This window comes from Fusarium pseudograminearum, chromosome 1 (assembly GCF_000303195.2).
Source record: "Fusarium pseudograminearum CS3096 chromosome 1, whole genome shotgun sequence".
NCBI lineage: Eukaryota > Fungi > Ascomycota > Sordariomycetes > Hypocreales > Nectriaceae > Fusarium > Fusarium pseudograminearum.
Genome location: NC_031951.1, coordinates 11076367 through 11100574, shown reverse-complemented (window position 1 = coordinate 11100574; position 24208 = coordinate 11076367). Strand labels below are relative to the sequence as shown.

General features: G+C 48.3%; 8 protein-coding genes across 8 annotated transcripts; 3 read left to right on the top strand and 5 right to left on the bottom strand.

The window, feature by feature from the left end:
• Window positions 1–123: 123 nt before the first annotated feature.
• FPSE_11195 (uncharacterized protein) lies at window positions 124–1728 on the bottom strand (the record flags this gene model as incomplete). The annotated part of the gene is made up of 1 exon (XM_009264312.1): window positions 124–1728. The coding sequence occupies one exon, from the start codon at window positions 1726–1728 to the stop codon at window positions 124–126; it is 1605 nt and encodes a 534-aa protein (XP_009262587.1).
• A 3193-nt stretch (window positions 1729–4921) lies between these two features.
• On the top strand, window positions 4922–5945 carry FPSE_11194 (uncharacterized protein; the record flags this gene model as incomplete). Its single annotated transcript, XM_009264311.1, has 2 exons — window positions 4922–5370; window positions 5420–5945. The coding sequence occupies 2 exons, from the start codon at window positions 4922–4924 to the stop codon at window positions 5943–5945; spliced, it is 975 nt and encodes a 324-aa protein (XP_009262586.1).
• A 101-nt stretch (window positions 5946–6046) lies between these two features.
• Window positions 6047–6438, bottom strand: FPSE_11193 (uncharacterized protein; the record flags this gene model as incomplete). The annotated part of the gene is made up of 2 exons (XM_009264310.1): window positions 6047–6101; window positions 6152–6438. The coding sequence occupies 2 exons, from the start codon at window positions 6436–6438 to the stop codon at window positions 6047–6049; spliced, it is 342 nt and encodes a 113-aa protein (XP_009262585.1).
• Window positions 6439–7361: 923 nt separating this feature from the next.
• Window positions 7362–8228, bottom strand: FPSE_11192 (uncharacterized protein; the record flags this gene model as incomplete). Its single annotated transcript, XM_009264309.1, has 1 exon — window positions 7362–8228. One exon carries the CDS (start codon window positions 8226–8228, stop codon window positions 7362–7364), a length of 867 nt encoding a protein of 288 aa, XP_009262584.1.
• Window positions 8229–8977: 749 nt separating this feature from the next.
• Window positions 8978–17201, bottom strand: PKS9 (the record flags this gene model as incomplete). Its single annotated transcript, XM_009264308.1, has 6 exons — window positions 8978–9216; window positions 9277–10067; window positions 10130–15857; window positions 15910–16362; window positions 16426–16624; window positions 16683–17201. The coding sequence occupies 6 exons, from the start codon at window positions 17199–17201 to the stop codon at window positions 8978–8980; spliced, it is 7929 nt and encodes a 2642-aa protein (XP_009262583.1).
• Window positions 17202–17861: 660 nt separating this feature from the next.
• On the top strand, window positions 17862–18602 carry FPSE_11190 (uncharacterized protein; the record flags this gene model as incomplete). The annotated part of the gene is made up of 1 exon (XM_009264307.1): window positions 17862–18602. The coding sequence occupies one exon, from the start codon at window positions 17862–17864 to the stop codon at window positions 18600–18602; it is 741 nt and encodes a 246-aa protein (XP_009262582.1).
• A 333-nt stretch (window positions 18603–18935) lies between these two features.
• Window positions 18936–20367, bottom strand: FPSE_11189 (uncharacterized protein; the record flags this gene model as incomplete). The annotated part of the gene is made up of 3 exons (XM_009264306.1): window positions 18936–19132; window positions 19195–19935; window positions 20007–20367. 3 exons carry the CDS (start codon window positions 20365–20367, stop codon window positions 18936–18938), a joined length of 1299 nt encoding a protein of 432 aa, XP_009262581.1.
• A 2420-nt stretch (window positions 20368–22787) lies between these two features.
• FPSE_11188 (uncharacterized protein) lies at window positions 22788–23932 on the top strand (the record flags this gene model as incomplete). Its single annotated transcript, XM_009264305.1, has 2 exons — window positions 22788–23332; window positions 23386–23932. 2 exons carry the CDS (start codon window positions 22788–22790, stop codon window positions 23930–23932), a joined length of 1092 nt encoding a protein of 363 aa, XP_009262580.1.
• Window positions 23933–24208: the final 276 nt, after the last annotated feature.

The window sequence follows — 24208 nt, the reverse complement described above, 5'->3', positions numbered from 1 at the left end:
TCTTCAATTACACTTTTTGAGCATTATGACTCCAATGCCCTCACAAGACCGGGTTTTTTTATGCCCTTGCCCTACTATAAGGTTCAGAAGGGGCACAATTCTATATACTTCAAGATGTTGTCACTACTTTTGTTTCGGTTCTAACTCGATACTCTGATGCTTTATATCCTCCCAGATAGACATATCCGCGACCACCGCAAGCCCAACCCGTCGATATACTCCATGTCTTGTTTCTATAGCGATCAGCGCGATCGCGTTCTCGAATCCGTCGCATTCTTTTGCCGTTCCGAGAAGAAGATAATGAGCCACTTTGCCCTTGGTCTCCAACTTGAGTGCCGCATCATCGAGATCAATGTACTGATCCATTGTCCTCCGTACATGTTTGTCGATGGTATCTCCCGACACGATGCGACAAGACATTGTGGCCTTTGCCGCTGTCACTATTTCCATCTTGGCATCTTCATTTTCTATTGTTTCGTCATAATGGATTCTCCCGTTGATTGAGGCCCAGGACCAGCTTGGTGCCCTTGACAGATAGCGCTCCTTCGTACGGTCGTCTTCTGGCTTCTGCCATGCCAACAGTTGAACAAACCACTCTACCCAATGCCCATATATAGCTGTATCTTTCCAAACATTTTGCAACTCGGCTATTATACCTGTGATGGCAGGGAGTCGGTCCCCAGAATCTGTCAAATCTCTTTCTGTGTATTGTCTCAAAATTGTTTTCCATAAATATAGCTTGTCGGCGTCATGTGCTCCAAATGATGGACCGGCTGTGTCCTCAAATGCTGCCCAGGGTAGAGACTCGAGGCCTTGTTGGTACTCCAAACCATCGTCGTCACCGGTCACGCTCTGTAGATCTGTTTGTTTGCACTGCCACAGGAGCTGATGATCTGAGAATATGAGCATCCTTGACGATAGCATGAATTCTTGTAGCGTCCAACCTCTTGTATCGATTGGGTGGACAGGTTGGTATGGCTTATCTGGGATGTAGACAACGCCTTTTCCGCCATCGTCCGTAGAGATACTGAACTTCCGACTTGGTAGAAACGGTTTCGTTCTCGATGGATCGATATTCAGGAACCCTTCAGATGCAGCTTTAGCAGTGCCAGCTACCAACGTAACGACAGCATTCTTATACGTTATCGCCATTCTTGAAAATTCCCTCTTCTTGTCCTCGTCGTCGTCCTGCAAGATGCAAAACCTGTCAACCCAGAGATAATTGAAGCCAAGTTGTCTCGTGATGTACACAGCGTCCTGTATTGTCTGTTCCAAGTCTTCCATCCTAATCTCCTCTTTGAGCTTCTTCTGGTTTGCTTTCACCAGCTGGACAAGGTTCTTCTTCGCTGTGGGATCCGTGGCGCCCCAACAATAGCTCAGAGCTAAATATGATCCGCAGCGATCTCTATCATTGATATGAAGTTGAATGGGACAAGCGACGCCTTCGTTGACGCCGACTTGTAAGACTCTAGTTGGAAGGACGGTGTCTCTTGAGTAGCGGCATTCTTCGTGTCCTTCAGTGGGTTTGTCTAGACTTCGGCATTCGTACAGACGTTTCTTGGCTGCGTTGATAACTCGTGGGCTTTGTACATCCCTCAAAATTGGCCTTCGCGATACTAATGTGCCAAGCGGGTCGTCTAGTAAAAACAGATCAGCATAATGACGCTGTGAGATGAGAAAAAATGGCAGTACCGTGCTTTGCAAATGGATACAGAGTGATGCATCCATCTCCGTTCTCAATGGTCCCCCGTAGAGTATAAATCGGAGCTCTGGATCCTCTAACGGGGCTGAAGTTTCGGAACACTATAGGCTCATGGCTTCCCCATCTACTGCCGAATCCATCAAAAGCTTGTTTTAATATGAGACTGCATAAATCGCAGCCATTTCTGATTGAAGCTTCGCATGCGTCACGAGTCTGATGTGCGAGTCCAGCTTTGGAATTGAGTTTCGGTAGGCTTGATTGAGCGAACAAGCGAGTGCACGCGCCGCATTGAGAGTCGTTGTCGCTACGACGCGCTCTTTTCTTTGGCCGCTCGTTGGACAGAATGAGGTTATTCTTCATAATTTTTACATTCGCAGGTGTGTAAGTCTGCAATATAGTGGTTGATAATTGCGATGCCGTACTGTAACAAATGGAGGTATTCAATGGACGAATGCCACGTTACCAACACCAGGCTACTAGGTACAAGAAGGTTGGCTTCACAGGTCTTCAGAGTACAAAAATATGGAGTCTAAGAAACAAAGTCTGACCGACATAGACTGACTTATTAATTTTGTCTCTTGTGCTTTTAGCGTGCTCCGAAAACCAGGGTACCGAAAGCAGCCTGATTTTGCTTTCACTTCACTGCAATTTTAACCCACCTCAAGCTTGGGAATTGATTTACTGTCATGTGATATAAGCAAGGCTTGTACAATTGTAAGGTACCGCGGCACTGCAATTTTAACCCCCACCGGCCTTCTTTTCGTTGGATAGAGAACAAGGCAGCTTAACCCCTAACCGCGACTTGTCGAAGGGAGTTAAATCTGCAGTGAAGGCGAAGGTGGCTGAAAACATGACGAGGCAATGGGCTCGGGTCAAGGCGATTATTCAATTCAATAGCATGGACAGCCTTAGTGATGGACCTGATTGTCCTTGTGGAATCCAAGGGTGGTGATTAAAATTGCAGTGCAAGAAACCCACGTGCATAACCTTCGTCGAATCGGTGGCCTCAACTTGCAACTCCAACTTGTAAGAGTGAGTTAAAATTGCAGTGAAGGGTGGAAGGCATTTCTCAAGAAACGGCAAGGCATTCTTGAGCCTTGGGGCCAATGTCCAAGAGATAGTCCACCACAGGCGGGCGAAGTAAGCAGACAATGTCAGAGTAATGTGATGTTACAGCCTGCCGTTCCCCCCCGCAGTCTAGTGCACCTTGTGCGGGCGGAGCTAACCTATACCTCATCGTGTTACCTTGCCTCTTATACAAACCGGATTGTAACGGTATATTGGAATCTATATGCAAGTACTATATAGGTTATAAACCCTGGGGTGTGTTAAAATTGCAGTGAACAGCTTCATTTGCATTGAACCACGGGAGCCAGTACCAGCACACCCACCAAGCAAAGCCAAAGCTCGTTCACCCACATCGAGAAAGCGGGCAGTAATAAAACAGACGATCATACACTTGCAAACTTGACAGGAAATATTCATGTCAAGCCACTTTGGTGTCACTATTTTATTAGCCCATTGCTTTCAAGATGTCACTCCGATAGGTGGCGGGTAGCCACTGGGCTTACAATCCATAAGAGTGAATCAACAGCCATGTCCAGGAAGCTTGAGATTGCAGTGAACGGGCCGCTCCCATTCACTCTCAGGCAAGAAGCCAAGCGCAAAGAGAAGTGATGGGTGTTGAATTGTTATCTAGAGTTTGCCCAAAAATCAGCATTGCGATTGTAGGGCTTCAATAGATAGAAAGCTTGGTTCAATTTCTTCTTCAGCAAGGAACTGTCTTAACTGCCATTCTTCACACCATAGAGGCTGAACTTGGCATCAATTAGCCCGCTTTACGAGTACGAGAGTTCTGTACAAGATTAATTTGCCCACTATCTTCACTGCATTGCAATTTTAATCCCCCCCAACGGCATGTAGTGGCTGCTCAGCTTGGGTATTTATTTTACACTGCAATTTGAACGCTCGCTCGATCAGTGTTAGTATAGGCGTGCAGAGATTGCTCCCTGCCGACGACCTGCAAATTGATGTGACCCAGGACAATCTTCACTGCAATTTTAACCCCTCCCGACAGCTGACAAAGTAAGAAACTGTACATATTCTCCCAAGTTGCCCAGCCTTTTTGAGCCATAGCTACGGAACTATTCTCCACTCATGGAGTAGAGTATTCTAAATTCCACCTCAAAATAAATAAATGACCTACGTGGTTATATTTGATCTCGCGATACCTTCGTCACAGCGACTTTTGGTGTTTAGGTTCTATATCGGAGGTACTCTCATTTGACCGTCCTCTTTCGGCCTAGCCTTTGTCTTCTAGACCAGTTAGTGTCCGCGGAGACGTGACGCTCCAATCGATACCCCGCAACCGGCCATCATTGACCAGTATTTCCTGCAAGGGAACAAAGGACATGATGCTTGCAACTAAAATTCTAGAAAATATAGATGTTCTTTCTCTATTCCAAACACGATTAATCAGTATTCGATCCAGGACCTTGTCTATCTCAGACGCCAAGTTTTGACGGTCGATCCCTTAGTTTTTTCCGTCTTATTCCCCAGGTCCGATGCCGCCAAAGAAACGTGCATACGTACCAAAAACAAAAGGTGGGTGCAGCCTCACTTTCGTATTACCGACTCGCTGACTTGCCCATAGGCTGCCATGAGTGTTCCAAACGACGCATCCATTGTGATCGGACTGAACCTAGTTGTCAAAAGTGTACCTCAAGAGGTTTAACGTGCAGTGGTTTGGGTATTCGACATCGCTTCAACAAGGGCGTTGCTGCCAGAGGAAAGTGGGCTGGCAAGACTATCGACAAAGTCTACGAAGAGTGGGTATAAGATTGCTAACTAGAACAAAGACTATGCTGATTAGAATCCAGAAACGATTGGAAAGTCACAACTAGAGACGAAGATGTGCAAGTATCATCGACCGTGACTCAACTGGATGAAACTGCAGTATCTCTACCTCATGACGACGACCAACTATGCGACGTCAGAGCTGAGACACATTCCTCCAAGCCCAGAATTCAAGATCTCGTTGTCCAACAAAACGGGCTGTTGGATGACCATACCATCTTTTGTTCGCTATTCTTACAGGATATCCAAGAAACTACACCAGCATGGAAGCGGAACCTATATCTGACTTGTGAGTCATGAGTCCGAAACGAAGATATCATGTGAACCTAACAACCCTCAGTCTCTAAATGTATATCAACAGAGATGGTCGCTATAGATGGCGTCCACAACGATTGGCGCCACCTCCTCCTCCCTCTGGCCCAGCAAGACGAACTGGTCATGAACGCCGTCCTCACCGTCTCGGCATTCCATTCCCATATCAACAAACTAGAAAACCGTCTGATACAAAGCAAACAACAATATAACGCGTTTGGTAACAACTTATGCGATTCTTATGTCCCTGACCCGCATCTTCTCCTCAGTCGAACTCTTCAAGGTCTACGGAAGCGACAGGAACTGCACTCCAGGGACAAGACTACACAGCATTCAGTTTTGATCACTCTACTATTACTTATGACTTCTGATCTTGTTACTGGAGGCTCAGACTTTCCAATGCTTCTACGCATGCTTGAGTCAGCATTGGATGCCATTGGCGGCAAAGAAGGGCTCGGCACGGGCATCTTGGCTGGGTTCATTATGCGTGAACTTCACAAGTAAGTGTACAAGATCATAGACATAAAAGACATACTTACACGACTCAAGGATCCGGGTATACGCCGCCCCACATCTCGGCGAAGAAATGGGTCTTGAAATGATCTCATCCCAAGCCCGAACAGACCAACTATTCGGCTGTCTCAACCACTGCCTCCAGCTCTACCCTGAACACGCACCTCTCTTTTCCCAAGTCGCAGACCTCGTCTACCAAGCTCGAGACATTTATCTTCAACAAGTCTTATCAGACCAAACATCAAGTTTCTTCGACCTTGACCCCGTCCCCGCAAATCCAAGCTCCATAGCTCGCGTCCAGCGTTTCATCGAAACACTGGGGCAAATACCCCATACTTCGCCAATAGCACATATACTTATCTGGACGACGTTTGTGGCGGCGTCTGATGCGCAGCTTGATGAACATAAGACATATTTTGAAGATGAACTTCGAAGACATCATGCCAGGAGCGGCTTTGGGAATTTATTGAAAGGAATTGAGGCATTGAAGAGGATATGGGCAAGAAAGCCCGGGGAACGATGGACGACGCTTTTACCACTGACGAAAGTACTTGTTGCATAATGTTGGGATTTATGATGGCACGAAGTAAGATGGAAATGATTATAATCTTAGGTTTTGTAATACCCTATTGGTGATATCAATGGAGCCGTGTTTATCGATGATTAAAAGTCCTCTACTCGATAAACCTGATAAGGAACCTCTTCATACGGGTGCGCCCTGCAACACGTCAGTAATATCACTCACCAAGTCGAACCAGGGTGTCTTACTTTTTAAGCGCAGCTACGGCATTTCTGGTAGTATCCTCACCAACAATCAAAGTCTCAACCCTAACTTCCGGTGTTTCCTCCAACTCTCCTACCTTGCCAATAGCCGGGTTCGCCGCATCACCCGGTCTGAACTGTCCAGTACCGGATGTTTGCCACGCGCACTCAGTGTAGCCGCCGGGACCCGGGTAGCGGCCTGCACCGGCTTTGAAGATGGCGGCCTTGCATGCTGCTGCGTTGGCGGGCGGGACGTAGAAGACGAGAGTGAATTTACGCAGCGATGATGCCATTTTGTTTATTTGTGATGGATGGTCTAGCGGAGAGATGCGATGGGATTGTGATGATGAGCAGAGTGGTGTTGCGATTTGTCCGGGCCGGGATTGTGCTTTGTATGGTCCAAGAATATCCTTACTCCACGCTTGAGATCCAATCACTTGGACTCTTCCTTAGCTGATGTGCATCATGTGACATTCCCGAAATATTCGGCATCCTATTGGTGCATCACTATAATTAGAGTATTGTAATTTGATACTGTATCGACTCATGAAGTTTGGGCCCATGGATATGGAATGTGTATTAATACAGTCTCATCCATATCTTCTACAGCTCCAGGAAGCCAAAACACTATGTCCTGGCGAGTCAATGACGAGCTGGTAATTTGGTGGCTTGGCTTTAGAGTCACTACATATTGGATTCCGTGAGTTGATGCAATATCTTGAACAATTCTGGCCGAAACCATGTGGTGTGATCAAGTTTAGCAAAACCTTGATTCAAATACTCGTCTGGACGGAGAATGCAAAGGAGAAAATGCCGCAAATGCAGTAGTACCAATAAGTGTATCACGAGAGGATATAAAATTCAGTAGAGAGTGTAGGTCTATAAGAATCTGAGTTGATTCAGTACTCGTGATTAGTAGGGCCGGGGGGAGGTTAAAATTGCAGTGAAGGCTTACAGTAAGCAGAAAAAACGGTGGCGTGAAGTCCGATTGGAAGGGGGAATTAAACATTGCAGTGCGTGGCGCCCGAGACAGGAGGGGTTAAAATTGCAGTGAAATCTTTCTACGCATCTTGTGCTCAGGTCGAGCTTGTCATCGGTCTTTTGGGGTGAACGATGAACAGTTTTCTCACAAAGATATGACATATCAACATGAACGATCTATAAAACCCATTCCGAAGTCGTATAGGAAACAAATGGGAATATTAGTCTATACAATTCAGCATGACACTTTCAAGCTATTCTTTTCCATGATGGTAGACCAAGCATCTTCCACCTCATTCGGGATATCAACATTCTTTTTCCGACCCTCTCCAAGCTCACTTTGTGTGTAGGCAGTATCTCCCATGATCCGGTCTAAAAAGCGATCCATAGACCAAAGCTCTCTCATCTTGTTTTCTTTTCCAGCCTGGGTGCCTCCTTGGTTGCTCATAAGATCTGGACGTGTTTGAGGCCAGCTGGAAACTCGCACATCTTGGTCATTGTAAATGCCTTCGAAGGATGATACTGTTCGACTACTCATAGCAGGGTCTTGAACTACGGTAATTGATCTTGGGAAGCTGATACCGTGGCCATCCAAGACTTTTCGAGTCTCGCATGCATCAGCTCCGCAATCTGTAGAACGGTCCGAGACTATAATATTGAACCCTTCGCGCGTGGTCTTTTCGTTCTTGACGTTGAGTCTGTAATATCGTTCCGCCATGGTTCTCAATATTTGACCTTCTGGCTCGCCATTAATCTCATCAAAAATTGGAGAATATTTCTTGCTGGCTTTTATAGCATCGTAGACGAATGGTGTGCAGGGTCCAATTCCACCACATAGGACAAGCACTGTGTTTCCTTTTCGCGTTTCGGGGCTGGTCTGTTGTTGAACTGCCCACTCGAATACTGCCTCCGGGATCGCCAGGATCGCCGAAGCACACAGGACGATCACATCAGTTGAAACATCGTCGTTTGTTTGTTGGAGGGATTGAAGGTATGTATCGAGGTGGCTGGCGCTGTAGATTTGCTCAAGGGCGAGGAATCTTGAGACGATATCGACTGAGTTTGTCAATTCGTTTGACTCTTCTGATATCCTTGAAGGCATGTTGATGATTGCAAGTGTGATATATCTTGATACAAACTCGGACGAAAGGAAGAAGGGTTCCTCAGTGGTGATATATCTCAGTGAGCGGTGGAGAGATCCCCGTTGAGTTCCAATATCTACTCCCCAAGACTATTTCCCCTCGCAAATCCCCATTCATCTCCATCAATGCTGTCTTATGACTTCTTTGACAGTATTTCAACCAGTAGTATATTCCTCTTACTCATACTGCCATCACTAATGTTGTCTCAGTCAAATGTACCCGCTTTGTTACTAACACAAGTTGTACGTAAGGAACGCCGCTAGACCTATTCTGGAATACCACTGACATTGGCATCGCAAGCATTGAGATAAAGATTTCGTAACAGATGGACATTTAGTTTTAGTAGTAATCGAATCTTCAGTCATGGGAGAAATACGAAAATATGGTAATTTGTGATTTGCCCTACGTCGAGTTGCGGTCAAGAACTAGATAATAATGGGGGAGGTAATCATCATTACTCTCTATTTTCTTGCTCCAATGTTTAGACCATGATCCTGGCTAGTGGGTAGCAGAAAAGTTGGCCTCTTAAGTCTTAGGGTATAAAAATAAGTAGTCTAAAAAGCTTAGTCTAAGGGCCATAAGATGTCCTAATAATTTTATGTCTTATGCTCCCAGCGGTCAATTTTTCTGATACCCTGAGGCCTGGTTTACCTATTTATTCCCTACCCTAAAGCGTTGAGACCATCTTGTTTCCTACTCGTGTCTTCACTTATTTAGATTTGTCTTTCACTGGTAACGACTCCAAAATATAATCTGCCAAATCCACAACTGATGCACCACCCAAGATCTTCAAAACTGGTACATCGACTTCAAGCTCTTTGATGCACCATGTGCGAATGTCAACACCAACAAGGCTGTCCACACCCTGTTCCACAAGGGCGACTGTCTCGGAGAAGTTATCGGATGCTGACAAAAAGAGCGACGCGCGCAGTTTCGTAACAATGCAAGCTGGATAGCGTGTTAGCCTATGTACAGCATAAGAAGTTGGATGAGAGTTGGGAAACTTACAGATCAATACAGTAGTTACCTCTTGTGGTGTGCTGGCTGCCGCAAGCTGAGTCTTGACAGGAACTTGTCTTCGTTCCGATCCCTTTCCGTCCTGGTCGTCACTGTCAACTGCAGCGTTAGAATCAATAACTAGCAGTCCAAATCTTGGATTGCGTGCCCAGAAAACATCTTCAGCCTGTGCAGACGAGATGGGGGCGATTCCTGTGATGAGCTCAGCGTCTCGAGCACCCACTGACAAGCCCGCGTCCGATGCAGAACAGTGGTCAGCAGAAATGACAGCTTCGGCGAATAGCTGATGGAGATCAGTCTCGCTCATGGCTAGCGTTCCTGTACGGTTCATCAGCCGGTCGGTTTGCTCGCGCGTCAAACGCCCCGAGTTGCTTTGAGTCTCTCGTTCCACATATCCGACGCCCAGAACACGACCGATGTCGATTACAGCCGCATTGTGACCAAATTTGGACCGCTGTTGGGACACCCATGCTTTCAGGAAGCCGTTGGCAGCTGAGTAAGCGGCTTGGCCCAGATTGCCTGTTGTGCCAACGATGGAACTGAAGGCGATGAACCAGTCCAAGGGCTGCTGTTTAGATCCCGAATTGGCGTCTACGACACTCTGAAGATGTAGAGTTCCGTCGACCTTGGGACGAAGGACTGCTTGGAGTTGGTCGATGGTCATTTTGGCTACTGAGCTGTCTTTCAAGACCAAGGCACCGTTAGCTACACCAGCCAATGGTGGCATGGATGTAACGATCTGCCCATGAGCCTTCTGAACTGAATCCAGGCTGGTGAGATCCCTGTACAAAAGGTTAGAACCAAGATATCGGAACGGAGTATAGAAGCAAGGCTGGGTACTTACACCGCAATATACACAACAGTCGCTCCGTATTTCTTTTGTTGTCGTTCTACCCATATCTCATCTGGCTGTGGCGTACGACTACTCAGCACAACATGTCGAGCTCCACGCGAGATCATAAACTCTGCCAGTGACCTTCCAAGATCACCAGTTAGACCCAACATCCAGTAAGTTCGGTCAAATCGGAAGAGGTCATCTCGGTCCCAGACAGGTGCTACCGAGACTGGTACTTGGTTCTCAGCATGCCAATTGACCAAGCAGAATGGTCCAGTCGAACAACCTTCTGCGGTCGCCAATGCCCTGGTCTTCGCCCTCGAAACGATCTCGGTCAACGATGCAACCTTCAATGGAGCACCGTCGGGGACAGAGTTCAATTGAGCTGCTGCAAAGGTGGTGATCCTGTGTAGGAGCTTGACCACTTCTTCCGTTGCTTCCTGGGGTGCGACCGACGCAGTGCGAGACGTTAGATCTTGCAACGCCATCTTGATACAAGTTCGCGACAGTGAATTGCGTAGACGTAGGCCCAATCCATGATCCTTGGCGTGAGAGCCCTCATGAATCACATCTTCGGCTTGGCCACAATCGATGAAGAACGTGACTCCATCTGGAAGCGTGGATTCAATGAGTCGCTTGTTCAAGCGAGGGTGCATGAAGATCCAGTTAGCCTTGGAGAGTAAGTTCGTCGACTTATCAGATCTAGTCGTGGTAAAGACAACTTTGCGTCCAATGTTGGCCAACTGTCGGGTGAGAAGTGAAGCCAGACCTGGGTCAGGCTCGTGAAGCAAGAGTGTTCCGGTTGGGGGCAGCATGTACATGAGTTGTTGCACGATCATATCAGCCACAATGAATGACATGTATTGACCATCTGCCACGTCATGCTCCTGCTTCAGTGTCTCTGTCCAACTGCTGTGTACCGTCACTCGAGATCTGTTCTCAGTCGACAAGCAAAGCTTCTTCTCGCCTGTATTGACGTCTGTGCCGACATGGACAAAGAATAATCCTGCGGGAGTCTTCAGACAGGAAGCCAACGAGCATGAGACATCGATGGTAGCGGAATCAGTCGAGATTGCCTGGGCAAAGGAGTTGATCTCTTTCAGGTTGTAGTAAGCGTCGTCTTTCCACTGCAGCTCTAGAGATGTCTGCCGACCGAGAGAGGATGACGACTGCGACGGATCTGCGCTGTGGTCTGATCCAGTAAGCCGTAAGATGGGCCGCCTCCATGAGTTGTAACGGTCGTTCTGCTCTTTCTGAAGACGCACTCTGCTGATGTACAACCGGCCGTCATGGAGATACAGTTCAGGCTCAACAGTCCACAGCATCTCTGCTGTAGCAGTGCCGTCATTGACAGACTGGAGACCATCTTCCGAAGTGTCGGGAGTCAACGCAGATGGACCCTTCGTGGACGAAGTATCCGCTGCTAGCCTCAACTGCTGCATGAGCCTCGCGATCAAACCCGCACAGCCACTGAGATCTCCAGTAGCCTTCTCGTCCAAATCCAAGACCTGGAACCGGGTCTCGGGAATCTCGTAAAAGAGAGACCGGAAGAGACCAGTTCCAATTGCGCCCAGAGGGTTTCCACTGCGGGTGTTGGGTACTACCCAAAGCAAACTGGTAGGCGACGTGGCCAAGAGCTGCTGGAAGTTTTGCCACGCTGTAATAGTGATGTTGTGGAAGAATGTGCCACCAATGTCGCATTCGACCAGAGAAAGAATGTGCAGGTCTACATTGCTAGGAATCTTGGTGATGGCGTCTTTGCTGTTGACCTGGGGAATGTGGATGATCTCGGCGAAAAGGGGACTCAGTACGCGGATAATCTCACTTGTCAGCTTGCTCCCTGAAGTTGAACTGCCCCCAATAACTGCGAGGTGGGACGTTCCTTTTAAGATGACAGGGGAGGGTGTGTGCCCATTCTGGACGCCATTGACGTGATCTGATGCTGCGGAAGGTAGCGCATCATGTTGAAGAGGATCTCGCAACTTGGCAATGCGATCGTCCACGGCTTGTGCCATAAACACCGATCCTGGCATCTGCACCTTATCCGGCATTGGCGTATTGGTATCGACCCCGGCAAATCCTGTTCCCTTCAAGAGAGTATCCCACTCTTCGAGTGTGATGGTCGGGCCCCATCGTCGACCGTCGTCCTTGCCAACCCACCATCCTGGTAATCCACCCATGACTAGACCGATTCGCATCACATCGTTACCCAAGATCTCCATGAGCACCAAGAAGCCACCGGGCTTCAACAGCCGTCGGGTGTTCTGCAAAGTCTCGGTCAAACTCTTGGTGGCATGAAGGACATTCGCGGCCAAAATAATGTCGTAGCTATGCTCGGCAAAGCCTTGGCTCACCGGGTCTTTCTCAATGTCCAGCATCTTGAATAGCATTTTGCCGGCATGATCCTGGAACTTGTCCACTGCGCGTTCAAAGAAGCCGCTGGAGATATCGGTGTACGTGTAAGATGAGTATGCTTGTCCAATGCGGTCAAGTACAGCACCTGTTGCACCACCTGTGCCAGCACCGATCTCTAAGAATCTCATCTTTGGATGCTTGTCAGCGATCTGACCGACGACCCCAGAGATCAAGATGTTGAGCCAGCCAAATCCAATGGCATGTGTGTAGTAGCGGTCCAGATAGTTGTTCTGCGTCATATATTGAAGAATGTTGGTGTCCCCCTTGATCACATCGGGGAGTGGTAGGTTTTCACCCACAGCCTTGGTCAAGTTAAAGTCGGCGTCTTGAGGCCCGTAACTCTCCATCATAGCGTAAACATCCTCCTCGGTGTCCTGAATCCAGGACTGGGGTGCATAACTGTGCTTTCCACTGCAGACAAGATCGTAAAGTCGCTCTGCATTGTCCAGCAGGGACTGGCGGTACCAGGGCAATTGACTGCGCTGGCCGGATGGGACAGATAGATGAAGCTTCTTGAGATAGAAGAAGGCAGCTCGCTCAGCATCCAAAGCCTTGGTCCTTTCCTCAAAGGTTGGGGCCATGTCACCCAGTACTAGAGGACCGTCTGCCTCGTTGACATACCAAATCTGCTCTTGGAACAGTTGTCTGTCGTCTCTCTCAGTGGCTGCAGCGAAGGGTGAAAAGCTCAGCCCCTCTATCTCGATAATTCGTTGAGAGTACCCTAAAGCATACACCTCGACATCGCCTGTGATAAAATCATCGCGTGAGTCTGTGAGGGTGCAGTCAAAGTCAACTTCCTCTGTCATGTTGCGGCCACAAAGCGATGGTACCAGCGAGACTCTTTGACAGGCAGTAGGCGCTCTCATAGACCACAATCGTCCATCGCCTGGAGCACTATATGCGGCAAACAGGCCCTGCAAAGCGTTGTCGAGCATACCTGGATGGAAGATCAAGGTCGTCTCACTACCACCCTCGCTAAATGGTGGTCGCCGAATTGACCCTTCAGAAGAACCCAGTTTGCGCGAAAGTCGACTAAGTCCTCTGAAAGGTCCAGAGTACATGTATCCGAGATCGTGTTGCATAGCAGAGTAGAACCTCTCAACGTCAATGTCACCCATGCCTGGGACAGGGGTAGCTCGAGCAGCAAATTGTTCTGCTGCATCACCCTCACCGTCCATCGTAGTGATGGTATCTGTCTGCAAGAAAATGCAAACCTTACCACAGCAGTTCAGAGCCATAGACCCAGACTCGCGACTGATGGTCGAGTACGTTGCGAAGTCTGCCGTGATTGTTTCAACATCGGGATTGATGGGAGAAACACTTGTCATTGTGACCAATAACTCAGTTCCAGTTGCTGACTCGTTAACAGCAATGGCCTTCCTGATCTCCAGGTCATAGACGTCAATCTTGCTGACTGGTCTCCCTTGCGCAATCTGAAGACTCGCCTCCATAGCCAGAGCGATGTATCCCGTGCCTGGAAACACGATCTGTCCCTGAAGAGCATGTCCTACCATCCAGGGTAGTTCCTTCGTCTTGAGAATGTTCTGCCAACGCCACTCCTCGGCCGTGCCGTCCGCGGTCTGGATACCAAGGAGATCATGAAAGCTTCCAGGCATAGTGCGGAACAACTTGGTCGATCTTGACTCTGCCCAGAGCGGTTTATCATGGGTCCATGCATAGGTCGGTAAGTCATCCATGGTACTGGATAGCTCGAAGCCAGTTTCTTTGGATACTCGCTTCTGGAAAGCTCCCAGTTCCACGCACTGGTTACCGAATTGAGTCCACAGAAAGCCCAGCGCCGTCGAGAATGACTCGATGTCATCCTTCCCTCTGACTAAAGCAGATGTGTATGGGAGCTTGCTACCCATAAGTTCAAGCACAGACTCATCTAAAGGACCCTTTAGTGCTGCATGTGGACCGATCTCAAGGATAGCGTTGTATGTATCAGATGAGCCAAGACAGCCTTGGACGGCCTCATGGAACAGGACAGGACTCAACAAATTGTCGACCCAGTACTGACAGTCGAGGCCATCCATGTCCAATACTGGCGTCCCGGAGCGAACGCTCGAGAACCATTTGGGTGCATCTGAAGCTGGTTGTTGAACGACTATGCCACATGCTTGAAGGGCCTCCGTATAGGGAGAGATGCAAGGTTGCATGTGGCTAGAATGGTATGCGGTGTCGACTTTGAGTAGACGGGCAAACTTCTTCTCTTCCTCGGAAAAGATGAAATGTGCCTGATCAATGGCGTCAGAGTCTCCAGACAGGGTGACACTATTCGGACCGTTGTGGGCAGCCAGGGAAATACGTCCTCGGAAGTCTTCCAACTGACAAAGCTCAATTGCATCCTCGTACGTTGTCCCCACTGCCATCATGGATCCTTTGACGGAGCTGCCCTTGCCGGTCGATGATGAGCCACTGGCAAGCTTGGCGAAGTAGCCACGATAGTAGGCGATCTTGATCGCATCAGCCGAGGAGACAAATCCGGCAGCATAAGCAGCAGCGATCTCTCCAGAAGAGTGCCCAACTACCCCTTGGAACTGCACACCGTTGGCCTTGAGAAGATCAACAAGCATAATCTGGACGGCGGTACACAGGGGCTGGGATAACTCGGCTTCTTTGATCCGAGATGTTGTGTCGGCCAGCAACTCCCTTCCCAAGCTCCAACGTGGGCGGTGGCATTCTGGGAGACTCGCCAAAACTGCATCTAGATCCTGAATGACAGCCTGTGCCAGCGGGTTAGAGCGCATAAGCTTCGTGCCCATGGTCGCCCATTGCGCGCCCTGTCCAGTGAAGACTCCCAAAAGGGCTAGATGACTGAGTGTTGCGGCTTTAGACCCAACTACCGAACTTGCGGAATTATCCAAAACAGCTTGGACCTTCTCAACAAGCTGTTCAAATGTCAATGCCGTGATAGACACTCTCTGTGAAAGCACCGTGCGCTTAGTGCTTAGGATATAAGCGAGGCTTGCCAAGTCTAAGCTTTCGTCTTTCTGCTTGAATGTGTTCAAGTAGTCCAGGAAGCCTTCCAACACACCCCTCAGTGAAGTCTCAGAAGCAGCAGAGAAAACGAATGGGATCGCGAGCAGTACAACGGGACTTGGGGATGCTGTATCGAAACCATTCTGAGAGGCCCGAGAGTAGGCTTCTAGAATGGCGTGTGCGTTTGTACCACCGAAGCCAAAACTGTTGACACTAGCTCTGCGTGGCACTTTAGGCAAAAGCTTAGGCCAAGGCATTAGACTAGTTGGAATGTTCAAGTGCTTGGTGAATGGTTCGAGTGCAGGATTGAGTCGATTGAAGAGCAAGTTTGGTGGAACAGCTACAGACCTGGTCAGAGTACTGTACATGGAAGGATCAGAAGGCGCACTTACCACCGTGCTTCAAAGCCATACAGGCTTTAATCAGTCCTGCCAAACCGGCTGTTCCTTCTGTGTGACCGATGACGGTCTTGGTGGAACCTACTAGGAGGTTGTCGGATTCGCTCAGGCATCCGTTCGTTCCATTTGTAACGGAGTCTGTCTCATTAGGAAAGAACGCTGTCTTCAATGCTTCAGCCTCTTGCGGGTCACCTGCTGGTGTTCCAGTCCCGTGGGCTTCAAAGAACTGGCATCGACCCTCTGGTGTAGCAGGATCAAGTCCGGCCTTGGCGTAGGTCTGACGGATGAGAGAAGCTTGGGCTTGAGCGCTGGGCATTGTGATGCCCCTGGTTTTGCCATCTTGGTTGACACCGACTTCACGAATGATGCATTCGATCACGTCGTTGTCTTCGATAGCTGCGCTGAGCGGCTTAAGGACTACAGCTGCTACTCCTTCACCTCGGGCGTCTGTAACAAAGATTAACTAGGTTAGATATCACATCCATTAACATCAAGTGGAGGGAAACTCACAGCCATCGGCATCAGCATCCCACATGCGGGATTTGCCAGTGGGTGAAAGCATGCTAAGGTTACTCTCCGAGATGAATGGCAGAGGCGACAAAATCAGGTTTGTGCCGCAGGCAACAGCCATTCTGGATGTGCCATTACGTAAAGCCTGAACGGCTTCATGGACCGCAACCAAGCTTGAAGAGCAAGCTGTGTCAATGGTCTGTGTCAAAGATAGTAAGTATCTTGCCAACAAAGGGGTGTCGATCAAGCAAACTTACCATTGATGGACCATGCCAATTGAAAAAGTAGGAAACACGGCTAGATGCATTACTATTGGCAACACCAGTCGCATTGTATGTCGGCACCGAATTGAGATCGGCAGCTTGAATGACATAATAGTCAGTGCACATCAGCCCAACATACACAGCCGTGTCAGAGTTGTGAAGGCCATGAATAGTCTTCCCAGCAGATTCGATGGCCTCATACACAACCTCGAGAAGGACACGGTGCTGCGGGTCCATAGCCTGTGCTTCCCCAGGAGATATTCCAAAGAACTGGGTGTCAAAGAGGCGGACATCTTCGTCGAGAAGGTAAGAACGCCGAACGTTAGCTGTGCCATGGTGGCTACTGTCTTTGTGATAGAAGCGATCCAGATTGAAGCGGTCAGCGGGGATCTCCTTTGACACGTCCTTTGGCTCTTTCAACAAGTCCCAAAGTTTGGAAGCCGTGTTGGAGCCCCCAGGGAACCGACAGCCGGTACCTATGATGGCAATTGGTTCGTTAGTCGGTCCTTGCATGATGAATTATGATGTATTTCTAAATGAATGTTTGACAGAAATTTAGTTAAGGCGAGATCTTTGTGAAAGGTGAAACGAGATATCTACATCTGTATATAACCCTTCTGTCAACGAACTATGAAGTAGAGATATCTGTCAATCGCTCCCCTTGTCGACCATCCTTGCAACATGACCTACAGTTTACTCCATATGGAAATTCATGTTGTTCTGCATTTTCGGATCAGTTGCTTACGGTCACATTACTCAATGTCAGACTCGGATCACCACGTACACCTTGTCCGCCTCTAAGTCGTAGGGTACAAAAATAAGTAGTCCAAGACGCTTACTCCAAGTAGCATAAGCTGACCTACTGATTTCGTCTGTTGTGCTTCCAGCGGCCACTTTGTTTGACACCCTGAGGACCCTATATGCGTGTAAGACGGTGCTCGGCTTGGTGGAACATGGATCTGACAATAAGTCGCCGTGTCGGCGACCGATGGTGTTCCATGTCTCACTGTACTCTTGCGTGATCCGGACTTGAATCAATGAGTCGATCTTGCCTTGCCGCCCGGGTGTTTATACTCGGCCTTCTTCTGCATACCGTATCAACTCAAAAGCAGCCAAGCCATCAATTTGAGCTTCAGAAAGTTCAGTCATCTCGAAACAATCACAAGCACAAAAATGACCATTCAAAGTACTGCCAATCATCAAGACAGCCATTTGCCGGCAGTTCTGTGTCTGCACGGAGCCGGTACCAATGCCACAATCTTCAATCTCCAAGCTCGCACCATAGTAAGTTGTTTGAAGCACAAGTTCAGATTCATCTTTGTCAATGCTCCCTTTGAGTCTTTACCTGGCCCTGGTGTTATCCCAACGTTTGCCGAGATCAGACCGTATTTACGGTGGCATTGCGACGAGAACGCCATCCAAGAATTCGATGTCTCACCTGAATTGGTAGACAATGAAAGACGACTTGTCAGGTCGATGCTTTCTGAGAAGATTGAGCAAGAGGCAACAGGTCCTAGCTTGGGCATAGTCGGTATCATGGCCTTCAGTCAGGGTACTAGAGTAGCCACTGGGTTATGTCTGGATCCTGAGTTTGGATCAAACATACGATTTGCGATTATCATTGCGGGAACGTTCCCTGCCCTCTGTTTACAGTCTACTGCCACTGATACGGAACCAACACATGTAGTATCAGGCATCAACGGAAACAAGCACCAGCAGCTCCAGATACCCTCTATTCATGTTCAGGGAACTATGGATCCATGGGGCCCAGAAAGTGCTCGCTTACTCAAGGAATGTTGGAGTGCAGAGCTAGCTATTATTGTCAAGTTCCATGGGGCTCATCAGGTTCCGACATCAAAGAAGGATGCACAAGCAGTTGCTCAAGCTGTGCTCTCATGTTGGGACTCTGAGTAAAGATAAGGAGGGCTGGTGACAAGTAATAGCTGTTAGAAATACGAGAGACCAATTACGATAGATACATATGTTAGAAGAGTCATATACCAGGCCACATTCCCACTATTTTCATGTTGATAGACAATGGATGGTGATTTCTTGTTTCATATTTGACCATCCAGTTCAGCATACCCATAATCTTCCACATAATGGTAACCGTCAAGAATGATATTGGGTTCAACATCTTTAAAAATTAATCAATATGATAAATTGAGGAGAGATCGGCCCTCCCAGTGAAAATACTGACGCAAATGAGACTACTCCTTACTAATTACTGAGTTATGGTTCTCCAGTTCAGGGCTCCGTCTTATCGACAGAGAACCGATAGCTTGAAAATGCATTGTAAAGCCCATCCATTCCCCAAATCGTCTTACTCTCTCTCCGCCACTCTGGATGGTTCAAGCCATCAGGCCAGTCCTGCATCTCAAACGAAATGGCGCCATGCTGTGGAACCATGCCCTGTCCCTGGCTCTTCTTAAGCTTCAGCGGAACTGCGATCGAACAATTAGCAAGTGGACTCTCTCAAGACATCAATGGGACTCAATATTCTTACATTCTTTCTGACTCCATGTGTGCACATGGAGGGCCTCTTGATCACTGTATAACTTCATGCTTATTCCCGATTGAGGGGAAGATAAGATTGCCGCCGGGACGTCTTCCTTACTCCAAGGTTGGGATCGGCCTAGTTGAAAGGTTGTGTCATATGCTCCGCTAGGACTGTGATTGTTCCGTTTTTGACATCGATCACAGATTCCCATATACGGCTTCTCCAAAACATCACCTATGCGTCTGCTAGATGACCAAAAGTCATACTCACTACCTCTGGGGTTCCCAAGGATGTCCCCTGTCGAGAGACCTGACGCGTCTGTCTCAAAGCGGAGACCGGAGAGTGGAAGATGCAACTTGTGGTCTCGTACCGTGTTATCACTGACAGGTTCCGAGCCTGTCAAGTTCTTTTTCTTGAAACCATCGAGGTTGAAAAAGGCCTGCTGACTCATGTTGATAGGGCCGGGCTTCTTTGTTGGAGTGACACCAAATGCTACGCGCCATTCGTACGGTGTCACGGTATGTGTTAGACAGGATGCCGCTGTCCCTGGGAAACCATTCCAGCTTCTGTCGAATAGAACAAATGTGATACTGTTCTCTGTGTGGGAACCAATATCCAAGATGCTGCGGCCCCATCCGCGGTCTCCGCCATTGAAAGTGGACGATCCATTATGGGCATTGGTCGCAACTTGATAAGTCTCACCGTCCATATCAAAACGGCCCCCGCGTATGAAGCCGGCGTATCGACCTTGTAGTGAATCCCCATCAGTGCATGCTCTTTTTATGATGAAATCTAGTAAATTTAGAAAGTCGACTTACCGATAGCACCGTTCAAGTAAGGATTTTTGGGGTAGTCCTCATAGTCCCGAGCATGGTCGAGGCCCAAGACGACATCGACCTCTTCTCCTTGTGAGTTGTTCAACCACAGGTTCGTTACAGCACCACCGTAGTTGGTGAACTCCATACGTATACCCTCAGCTTGAATGACATACTTGCCCTCTTCAGTGGTCGGATACAGTGCTGTGGCAGCAGCAAATGGACTCCCTCGTGTCCAGGCCGATTTTATAGCTGCTATCGCACTAAAGCTTAGAGTTGCTATCCTACTTGCGCGGGAATAGAAATTACGCAAGTCTTGTAGTAGGATATTTTGAAGGGGCTCAGATAAGCGGGTAACAGACATGGTGTGACGAGGGGTGAATGCTGGACTTGTAGGTGACAAAATAATTGAGGATTGGACAAGGGTCAAGAAAAAACGAATATACTCTTAATATTGCTTCTATTCAATTTAAAGTCAGTATTGTTGTTCTTATCTGCTTCTGCTAGTAAGGAATGAATGATATGACCCCAGCAGTCAGATATAGCTCCGCCCGGAGGCCGATGCTGCATAAAATGCTACCAATCTTCCAGCCGCCTGAGCCGAACGAAAACACCATCTCTCGACTTGAGGACTTTTCCCATCTTGGAAGCTACCGTCGGGTAAACAGTCCCGTCTGCCTGTTCCCCTTCTACCAACTCGATCTCAAATGAACCGACCATTGCGCCGACAAGACAAGGTAGCTCGGCCCGTGTCCACGCCTCACCGATGCAGCTCTTAGGCCCAGCCGAGAACGTCAGCATGGAGTAGTTGCTGTTTGCGCCGCCCGAGCTCTCTTTGCCAGATTCCATCCATCGCTCCGGGTCAAATGTATCCAGTGCAGGGCTGCTCCAAAGCTCACTATCGCGATTCGAAATATGCGCTGCGTAAGCAACGATTGTGCCCTTGGGCACGAATTGATCCGCAACCCATGTATCCTTTTCTGCTACCCTTGTTGCAAATGGCAAAAAAGGGTAAAATCGCAAAACCTCGTTGCAGACTGCTTGGAGGTAGGGCACTGACTCGAAAGAGATGGTCTTGACCCGCCCGGCGCTGGGTGATGGAAGATACGTGCGTACCTCGTCACTTACACGCTTCTGCATTTCTGGACGGCGACCTAGCTCATACATGGCCCATTCAAATGCTGTAGCCGTCGATTCATGACCAGCAACAAGAAATGCCATGACGTGATCGACGAGCTGGTCATCGGTAAAGCAATCGCTCGCCAGTGCCGTGGTAATGATATCTTTTTTGGTACTCTTCATGTTACCTGCTTGTAAGGTCTTGCTTTGGAAGAGTTCATGGCGTCTCTCCCGGATCACCTTCTTGGCTATCTCGCGCATAAAGTTAGATCCAGCTGTCAAATCTCTGTTTTTCTTGACCGGCAATGTCATCAGGAATCTAAAGTCGATATAGTTTCCGAGAAGCTCAAGCCAGTTGAAGGCGGTCGACGGCTCCAAGAACATCTTTTTGTACTGCTGCCCAATCTCGTTGCTGGGGTTGTGCAGGGTACCAAAGTCGTAGCCAAAACCAGCGGTGCCGATGATATCCAATGTCGCCCGTGTGGCCCAATCGTGAATCTTGACAATCCCTGTTCCTTGGGTTGACGTGTCTTTTCCGCAGCCGACTTCAGCTTCCATGCCTTTCACCATTTCCATAGCCTTATCCCAGAAAATGGGGGTCAGCTCCTTGACGTGCTTTCTCGTAAAAGCAGGCATCATATTTTTACGATGAACCTGTGCGATATCAGTGCAAGCTTCAACACCTTCATGCTCGATCTGTTCTTACCTTGTGTTCATTGCCCTCTAGAAATCCTAGCCCATTGCCAGTCAGGCGTTTGAGAGCAAACTTTGCAAGATTGGATTTCCCAAAGTCATGAGAATGGTTAGTTAGCACATCGCTTAGAGCCCTCGTATTCGTGGCAAGAATTCGTTCATTGGACATGGCCACATAGTAGCGAATTAGTCCACTGTTGGGCACAGTCTGGCTGACTCGACGAGCGACGTCCCACGAGTTCTCAGTGAAAAGGCCATTTTGATTGCCAGTAAGAATTGAACGGCTCTATCAAGCTCCAGATTAGCCTCATGTCTCTGAACGTGTTCAATTTTGGGTTTCATCTTATCTTCAGGTGTGCTACTTACCGCTGGTGTCGGAAGATGGCGAAAAGGCGTGAGATACTTGGGGTAGATGACAGTCCAGTAGAAGAACCATGCCACAAAGAATAAGCTCTCTGCTAATAAGCAAACAACAACCGACTTGGGAATGGATAAGAGGAATACCAATTCCCAGACACACAAACTAAAAGTTGCTATGACAGCCACCAGCCACAATCCAATAATTGACATCTTGAAGCTTAGAGGATACAGCCGTGACGCGATGAAGCTGATTTCGGTTTCAACACCACAAAACAAGCCCCGTCACTTTCACAAGTGCTTTATGTATCACCTTGCTATCAATGATTCATGCATCATCCGGGGCCAACCGGCTGCCGCTTCTTTCTCGGAAGCGGCACGTTCTTTGACGAGGTTCGACATAAAATATGATTGGTCATAGCACTCGTACCACTTGACCAGCATCGCGGTGACTTTTACCCTATATCGGCGACTTTTTTATATTGTCGTGTTCGGATGTACCGACCATACCCACAATGGTCAATATCGATGGTGATGCATATATTTAGTAAATAAGTGGTTTACAAGCAGATTCTATAGTCTGTGAAACGTGTTTTTTCACTCAGCTCTCTCAAGATGACCAACCTCCCGTCTCATCACACTGCCATTGTTGGCTCTGAAGATGGCTCACTCAAAGTGGCAGAACAAGTCTCCCTACCCCGTCTAGAGGATGACATGATACTCGTTCGCAACACTGCCGTGGCACTCAATCCGATAGACGGCAAAATGGTTGGGAATCTAGCTAGTGAGGGTGCTGTAGCTGGTATGGACTATGTTGGAACTGTGGTCGGCATGGGTCCCAAAGTCAAGACAGCATCAGAAATTCAACTAGGTGATCGAGTTTGTGGTGCTGTTCAGGGTATGCATTCGTTGACTCCTAGCGTTGGCGCGTTCGCCCAGTTCGTCGGTGCTACAGACGTTGTCACTCTGAAGGTACCGCCTTCGATGACCGTGGCAGACGCAGCAACCCTGGGCAGTGGAGTTGGAACCATCGGCCTTGCCTTGTTTCGTTCTTTAGCGGTACCGGGGTATCCAGAAGCCCCTGCGGCCGAACAGATCCCTGTCCTGGTTTATGGGGGTAGCACTGCGACTGGTACTTTGGCCATCCAGTTGCTGAAGCCGTAAGTCCAATACCATTACCATTCTACCCAGTCTTTAATTCTCACATCAAAAGGTCCGGGTTGATCCCAATCGCCACATGCTCGCCACATAACTTTGACCTTGTCAAATCCTTTGGTGCTGAAGCCGTGTTTGACTACCGTCGCCCTGAAACCCCAGAGGAAGTTCGGAAATTCACACGTAACTCACTCAAATACGTGTTAGACTGTATCTCAGAGCCTGAGACAATGCAGTTCTGCTACAAATGTATCGGAAGAGCTGGAGGAAAATACACCGCTCTTGAACCCTTTCCGCAGTTTCTGCATACACGACCAACAATTCAACCTGACTGGGTTTTAGGCCCTACGCTTCTGGGCAAACCAATCGGTTGGGGCCCTCCATTCGAAAGGGAAGGGAATCCAGAAGTTCGAGAATTTGCTATTAAATGGTTTGCAACTGCGCAACATTTACTGGACCAAGGGAAGCTAAAGACGCATCCAGTTAAACTTATGGAAGGCGGTTTCGAGGGGATATTGAGTGGTCTCGAAATGCTCAGAAAGAAGCAGGTTTCTGGTCAGAAGCTGGTATACATGATCCCGCAAGTAGAAGAACAAGTGATCTAGACAGTTTTAAATGGGTCTTGTTTTTCTCAGTCATACAAATTGGATTTATTACTTTGTTTAACTATGAGAGTGATGTGAGAATAATTGATACATCGTCAGATGGGCTGTTGAGAGAGTCCCTGATGTTCTTGAAGGCATTGTGCCTCTTGAGCTTCTGTTAGTCTTCATGGTGGATATCATTGAGAGATATCGTAATTCCTGGGAATAAGACCGGTGCATTCCTTCCATGGTTAGCGCAGCCGATGGCTGCTTTGATGTCCTCTGTTAGATGCATCT